The sequence below is a fragment of the Ascaphus truei genome, unplaced genomic scaffold, assembly GCF_040206685.1.
Source record: "Ascaphus truei isolate aAscTru1 unplaced genomic scaffold, aAscTru1.hap1 HAP1_SCAFFOLD_306, whole genome shotgun sequence".
Taxonomy (NCBI): domain Eukaryota; kingdom Metazoa; phylum Chordata; class Amphibia; order Anura; family Ascaphidae; genus Ascaphus; species Ascaphus truei.
This window is the reverse complement of record NW_027456027.1, coordinates 102817-111081: the sequence shown is the minus strand read 5'-3', so window position 1 is coordinate 111081 and position 8265 is coordinate 102817. Positions and strand designations below refer to the sequence as shown.

Here is an 8265-nt window from a genome sequence, read left to right as displayed (position 1 = left end):
GTTCTTCCTACGTACTGATAATTGCAAGGACAAGTCAAAAGATACACTACATATGTGCTTTTACAATGAATAAATCCCTTCATTTTGATACTTTCCTTTGTATTGGTAGAAATAAACGTGTCCGTTTTATCAGCCCCAAATCTACAGGCCTTACATTTATCACACTTGAAAAATCCTTTTGGTTTTCCAGGTAACCATGATGTATTTTCATTACATAATTCTTTTCTTAATGCACTCGGAGCTATATTGTCTTTCAAGTTCCTTGCTTTTGTAAAGACCACCTGCGGATATTCTGGAAGGTAGTCTTTCAAAATAGCATCTTGTTTTAGGACATGCCAGTGCTTGCGGATTATATTCTGGATTTTGCCTGATTCCCTATTAAATTGTGTAATAAAGGGTAAAAAAATTATTATCTAATTGTTTCTTTTTTGAAGTGCCCAATAGACTCACTCTATCTTGACTTAAAGCCTTATTTTTTGCTTCTTGTATCAATACTGGATCATACTTTTTTTCTGTGAATCGTTCTTCCGAAATTTGTGCCTGATCCTGAAAGGTGGCAACCTCTGTACAGTTTCGTCTTATTCTTTGAAACTGTTCAAAGGGGACACCCCTCAGCCAATTTTTATGATGACAACTTGAATCAAGAATATAGCTATTACAGTCTATATTCTTGAAGTGGGTTTTGGTTTTGATACTCAGATCTTCTATATATACCAATAGATCTAGGAAAGGAATAGCCAATGGGCTATGTGTCTCTGTGAATACTAGATTAGAATTATTCACATTAAGATGAGCTAAGAATTCAAATAAAAGAGTTTCTGCTCCATCCCATATAAAAATAATATCGTCTATGTAGCGCCGCCATAGGACAAGGTTTGCACCATAGGGATTATGATTGTACATAACCTCCTCCTCCCAGTTTCCCAGGAAGAGGTTAGCATAACAAGGCGCAAACCTCGTACCCATGGCGGTGCCACATATCTGTAAATAGAATTCATCTTCAAACAAAAAGAAATTATGAGAGGATCGCTAAACCAATACAAGTATTCTGATAATTATCTCTGCATACGCTATTCATGTAATTAGTAATAATGGCCATATATCTATTGCCATTTAAGTCTGTGTATCAGACTGCGGGAGCTACACTAATAGGGACCCGTCTTCATTGGTACACGCCCCTAATCCCGCCCCCAGGAGGTGTATAAATACGTACAATAGAGGAATGAATGAACACTCCTCCCCCCTTGAAGAAGCGCCAAGAGGCGTGAAACGATCGTCGGGTGTAGGCGACGCGCTAACTAATGACGTCAGCCGGTTGCTGTTCTGGAGTCTGAGACGGAGCGCGAGTGAATGCCAGTGACCCTGCAGCTGACTGGTTGTATAATACGATTGGGTGTAAATGCGCACCACACAAACTGTGCATAATTTAGGCAATGATTTGAGTAGATTCTATTGCGAGGAGCACATAACATAGGATCATTATTGCATAGTATGTGGTGACGACCTATGGGTATTTTGGGCTTATTAAAGCCGGTTTATCTTGTGTGTCAAGACTCAGCACGGGAAGCATATTATAGCCTGCCCGCGTGGACACTCAAACCATCAGCTGCTGGTGATACAAATAGACGCATAAAATTCAGCTTTATTATTGTATGACTTGAATATCTATCCAAATTAGAGAGTGTACCTATTTCAGGCACCCATATGCGCTATTTACCATACCATATTGCACGCTGGCATACTCCGTTGTCACCTTCATTAGAGCACCTTTTAGGTGATTTTATATAATAGTTAAATTTATATAAATATATGTTTTATGTATTTTCATTAGAAGAGTTAATCAATATTTAATTAAAGATTTTTTGTTTTGTATTTTAAACCTTCTGGTATCCTATATGGTTTGGAAATCTGTTTCCATCTACTCAGATATATTTTTAAGTTGAGTGCAAATCTATGGGATTTCTTTTCTGTGGTTGTTCTTGGACCATCCTATATATATAATAAAATCTACCTGAATTTTGTCCAATTTCTTACTGTTCTTCAAAATCGTTTTGATAGCATCACAGCCTTGGGAATGATTGATCACTGTATATAATGAACATACATCTACAGTACATAGTATAAATCCTTCTTTCCATTTAATATTTTGTAATAAATTGATAATATGTGTCGTATTTTTTAAATGTGATTTCAATTCAATTACATGATCCTGGAGGAATTGATCAATATACATGGATAGGTTAGATGTTGCCGACCCAATTCCCGAAATTATCGGTCTTCCCAGTGGTTTTATTGGATTTGTTTTGTAGTTTAGGCAGAAAATAAAAGATAGGAATTTTTGGAAACAATATATTTAAAAAATTAAATTCCTGATCATTTAATAATCCTTCATTTAAACCTTTATTAAGTAATACCCCCAATTCCTGTGCAAATGTTTTAGCGGGGTTTGTCATATGATGTTTATATGTAGTTTGATCACCTAATAAACGAAGAGATTCCTCTATATAATATGACCTATCCATAATTACAGTAGCTCCGCCTTTGTCGGACGGTTTTATCACGATGTCTGTTCTTTCAGATAGCTGTTTAAGAGTGTCATTTTCTTTTTGACTAACATTTTTATTTTTAGACTGATTCTTTTCAATTTTTTCCAGATCGTTTACAATCAGAGGATAAAATGTGTCCACAAAGTTACCGCTATCCTGATAGGGATTACATGTAGATTTGGGTCTTAACCCTGTGTGGACATACTTTGCACCCGTTCCAGATACCCTTTCATTCCTTATATCAGGGGAATCAAATTTTCTCTTCAGAAAGTGTCTTTTAACCGTTAACTTTCTTAAAAATTTATTTGCATCTATAAATGCATTGAAAGCACTAAAATGAGCGGTAGGGGCAAATGTCAGTCCTTTTGACAGAACTGATTGCTAATCCTTTGATAAAACAATTTTACTCAAATTAAAAATGCCATGTGTGTCATCTACTTTGCTCTCTTTGATTGCATTAATCCCTCCTCTTGTTCCTCATCTACAGAGTTTTCCCGTTTTCTCCTTTCCCTGGGTGTTTGGGGCCTGTAATCTTCCCTCAGTGGGGAGAATCTGTTCTGGTGAGACCACGATTTTAACGGTTTCTCCCAGTTCTGACTTCTCCCCTCTCGTGGGGGATAACGGTCCAGCTCTAAAAAATGAGCCAGAGCAGAAGTGGTAGGGTCCTCCCCATCATCCTCTCTTGACTGATATGTCACATAGGGTTTATAATCCCTTCTTTCATATCTTTCATAACTCTTTTCCCTTCTTGGAGGGCTCCTTCTCTTTTCCACATATCTTTCTCTATAGTGAATTGGACTTTCTCTTTTATAATATCTAGACGGTGAATGTTCCCTTTTCTTAGCAAATGAAAACACGCAACTGCAATCATGTAATCATGCAATTAGATCTCCCAATGCCCCCTGGAAGAAGTCTACTATGACGAAACGCGTTGGGGAGAAACCCCCTGGAAGAAGTCTACTAAGACGAAACGCGTTGGGGAGAAACCCCCTGGAAGAAGTCTACTAAGACGAAACGCGTTGGGGAGAAACCCCCTGGAAGAAGTCTACTAAGACGAAACGCGTTGGGACTACTTTTGCTCACCCCCCAGATTACAAAGGACCTTTGGGACTTTATTTGGAGTATTTTATACCTCCTCCTATCTATATCCCCTGGTGGTTGGCAATTGCTGGGGTTTATTGGGAGTTGGGACTTATTTGCTTCCTTTAGTTCCCCTATGATATCCTATTGCTTTACTGGTTTTATATATTATATTAAATTAATTTCTTTTTTTTCCTGCGTCCTTTCCCTTTTTTTCTTTTTTTCTTTTGAAATCTCTATGTGCATTCCAGTATCACCTGTATAAGTTGTTTACTTTAAACAACTACACGCCTATATAACTTCACATAAAGGGGCCTATGCAGAGAGCAGCGAATTTAAAAATTGGCGAGGGTAATATAAAGTAGCTTTTTTGGAGAGTTTTAATCTCCATATGCAGAAATGTGCGAAATCTGCAATTTATAGCATGAATGCGTGTGGCGAGTTTAAAATGGAGAGATGCGCGATGCTGAAATGTGTAAAAAAAAAATCGCGCATTTTTTCCCCCTTTCCTATAGCCGGTGAGCTCCAGCTTCTTGCCAACTTTTGTTGGCGGAGCAAATTGTTGAAAATCGCGCCATTTTATTGGCGCGAACAGCCGCTAGATGCCGTTCGCGCCTTTCTGAATTAGGATATTTTTAAAACTGGCGAGATGTAGGTTCTCGCCAGCCGTGTGGCGAGATTTACAAAAAAAAATGGCGCGTTTTTCGTAACTCGCCATTTTCTGCTGTTTTCTGCGCGAATTTCTCAAAAAAATGGCGAGATTTACTTTAGCGCTGCTCTCTGCATAGGCCCCAAAATGTGAGTTTATACTCTGCCTTATTACTTTACTGATACTCGTCTGTACAGTATTACACTATTTCTTGGTTTATATCTGTCTCATTGGGAGTATCCTGTCAACGGTGACTCTGTACTACACTGCGGACCCTATCGTTGGAGATAATCTGCACTATCGGAGGTATCCTGTCTACAGAACATCAGCGTGGTTAAACTTAGTAACCAAAATGCCCGTTTGACTGCATAAAATGTGAGTGCATTACCTTCTCTAAATCAACTGTATTATACAGTATTACACTATTGTGTGATCTTTTTTCCCCCTTCTCTATATACTCTGATGAGATTGTGCACACTTGGAACCCCCTTTTTCCTCAACGACTCAAGGGGTTTAGAACGAACCCATTTGCCATCCGGAGCGGCACCCATCAAAGAGATTCTCATTTCGGGACTTTATCGTATCCTTTATTTTATTTTTTCACAGTTTTTGCGCTTGTTTTCTTCTCTTTTACACATCACCTGCACCCCATACACTTTAATAGGATCACCCTCTTACACACATCATTTCCGCCCCTACACTTTAATAGGATCCCCCTCTTACGCACATCATTTCCCCCCATACACTTTAATAGGATTGCCCTCTTACACACATCATTTCCCCCCATACACTTTAATAGGATCACCCTTTTAGACACATCATTTCCCCCTATACTCTTTAATAGGATCCCCCTCTTACATACATAATTTCCGCCCATACACTTTAATAGGATCGCCCTCTTACACACATCATTTCCCCCCATACACTTTAATAGGATCGCCCTCTTACACACATCATTTCCCCCCATACACTTTAATAGGATTGCCCTTTAACACATATCATCTGCCCCCCTAGACTTTAATATTATCCCCCTCTTACACACATCAGCTGCCCCCATAGACATTAATAGGATCGCCCTATAGTAGTAGTTGCAGGTAGATGTTGGACCCTTTCGCATGCTTTCGGAAACCATGGAAAACCGACGCTTTTTACGTTGTGATAAAAAGCCGGGCAAACTCAGTTTTTCGCAGACGATTCCCCATGCATTATGTTAATAGGCTTCGGCGACCTGAATTAAGAGTCACCATTTGCTCAATGCTGAGACTTGTGTAGCTCCTTTACCCCCACCCTAAGTGAGATTTAGGTCTGCTACTCCATATTTGCTGTGGTGTGGTGCGTACCTTTGAGGTAACAGGAGGGCTGAGCACTTCCGCTGTGATGTGGGGAATCATCAGGACAGGTTACCTTCATTCATTGGTTGCAGCGCCTCCAGTCAGCATGGATCCTCTGGATAGTAGGATGGTCCAGACTGACACCTTTCTTTAGCCCAAGACAGTGAAACACTCTGATAGATGTTTCCATGGTATTTATTGCATGTTCAGGATCTTACAGCAGTGCATTCCTTTCCTTGCTTCCCCTAGTGAAGGTATCACTGATAGGGCTTGAGTCCCATACCAGGCCTTCTGCATGGTGCTCCTCCTTAGGCCTCCTAGTGAGACCCAGGGTAGCTGTTGTTCACTCCACAGAGGGAGCAAAGAGACACACCCACTTTTGGGAAAGTGCCAGTATTTATACCCTTGGGTTGTGATTGTAACCCTGCCCTATAACAGGGCAGGTCTGGATACTGACAGGCCATCACATCCAGCATGTGACCCAACCAGTATCCACCCCTCAGGCTGACACCTTCTGGCTATTGCTAGGCCCGCCCTTGGATACATCAAATGCATCTAAGGCTGCAAAAGCACACAAGGCCTTTCTGAAGGAATTAACCCATCCACTGCCTGCACCTAACAGGACTTACACAGGTAGGGCCCAGGAAAATAAGTAGCGGCCGGGAGACTGTGCTACACTTGTTAGCATTCACCAGGTGCACCAACAGAGACGTTCCTCTGACTTCGCTGGGTGCACCAAGATGGCCGCTGAATCAGGAAGCTGGCCTCCTCCTGGGCAGCAGGCTTGAATTGAGACCGTCCCTGATGGATAGCAGTCTTGAAACAAGACAGATTGTGAGGGGTAGCAGGCTTGAAGCGAGACCGTCCCTTTGTGACCGCCATGTCTGACGGTTCTTGCAATGCGCAGGCGAGAATGACGAGTTCCGTGGTTCAGACGTAGTGTCTGATTCATCTCTTCCTGTAAGTCAGACTGATGATCAAACAGAGAAGGACACTGGTCAACTGGCTCTTCTGAGACAGAAAGAAGTGGTTCAGGAAATCCTGATGTGCAGATTGGATCAGAGGAACCGAGCTGTTGGTGTTATTGAAAACCCTAGTGCTCCCGGAGACCGTCTGTTTAGTTCCTGTGCCCAGTCCAGTTCCTCTGTCCAGTCCTGTCCCTGTGCCCAGTCCTGTCCCTGTGCCCAGTCCTGTCCCTGTGCCCAGTCCTGTCACTGTTTCCAGTCCTGTCCCTGTGCCCAGTCCTGTCCCTAATGCCCAGTCCTGTCACTGTTTCCAGTCCTGTCCCTGTGCCCAGTCCTGTCCCTGTGCCCAGTCTTGTCACTTTTCCAGTCCTGTCCCTGTGCCCAGTCCTGTCCCTGTGCCCAGTCCTGTCCCTGTGCCCAGTCCTGTCCCTGTGCCCAGTCCTGTCCCTGTGCTCAGTCCTGTCCCTGTGCCCAGTCCTGTCCCTGTGCCCAGTCCTGTCCCTGTGCCCAGTCCTGTCCCTGTGCCCAGTCCTGTCCCTGTGCCCAGTCCAGTGTGTGGTGACTCCGGGACTCTTCTGGTATTGTGGACACGGTGTGGGGTACACGGTGGTGAGACAAGGCACAGCGCGGCTAGGTATAGCTGTAATCAGTAGAGTTATTATATCCTCTGTGTTGATTAGTTTATATATATGACAGTAAAAGGTTATTAAATCATCTGTGACCTGTTATTATTGGTTCCTGTTCGGGGTTATCTCATATAATTGGGATCCTGTGCAGGTGGAGGCGCTGCCACTTTATATATTTGTTACCCCAGGCTCCCAGTGGCGGAGGCTCAGCTCTATTCAAATATATATATGAATTTATATTATACGACATATATCTAATTAAATAAAATATCTATTACTTTATATGTATAGGCAAGTTTTTAATATTCTATTAGAAAACAAATTCTAACAAAATCTGTCAGTGGGGATATTGGATACCGAGGCTGGACCCCCATTACTCCACGTTCTCTTGTTGAGTGTATTGTCGCACGTTTAGGAAGCTTCTTGATCTGTGTTACTTACCACGGTTGGGTTGGTTTCACAGGGTCAGCGCTGTGATGGGTCGTGGGTAGTGGGGGGTTTGTCCTTCTCTGAGAGGTGTTATCTTTATAGTAGGGATTGACTGCATCTCAAGGATGATGGATCTTCTCTGCTAGGGGGGGAGGATGTTAAACCGGTTCAACGAGATTTTAAACAAGGAAGGAGGGCAGGAGGGGCAAGCAAGTAATGGACTGAGCAGAATAGGCAGGAATGTGGAAAAGGCTATTATTAATGTAGGTGGAGTGGGGGTAAGGGGGGCCTGGTAAGCAGGTAGGCACACATTAAATACAGATAATACTAGAAAACTTCTTAAGACTAGATTAAAGTGGAATAGAAAGGCAGGAGTAGATAAGATAACAATAGCACAGACTGGAGAACAACTTAAGTACATGCTTGCTAATGCAATAAGCCTGACATCATATGAGACAGCTTTAATTAATAGCTACAAGGGAGATGTATGATATCATAGGCATTACTGAAACATGGCATGGTGAAACTCATGACTGGGCAGTTAATTTAGAGGGTAATTCCCTTTTTTCTGAGGTATCAAGCAAATAGAAGAGGTGGTGGAGTTTGTTAAAACGCTACACCGGATGTAAAACTTATTAT

General features: G+C 42.1%; 1 protein-coding gene across 1 annotated transcript in view; it reads right to left on the bottom strand.

Moving 5' to 3' along the window:
• LOC142483196 (uncharacterized) overlaps window positions 1-6488 on the bottom strand; it is a 108805-nt gene extending 102317 nt beyond the window's left edge. Inside the window, exon 1 of the mRNA XM_075583263.1 lies at window positions 6312-6488. Coding sequence (XP_075439378.1) covers window positions 6312-6488 — 177 coding nt within the window. The remainder of the gene's footprint in view (window positions 1-6311) is intronic.
• Between the last annotated feature and the right edge of the window lie 1777 nt (window positions 6489-8265).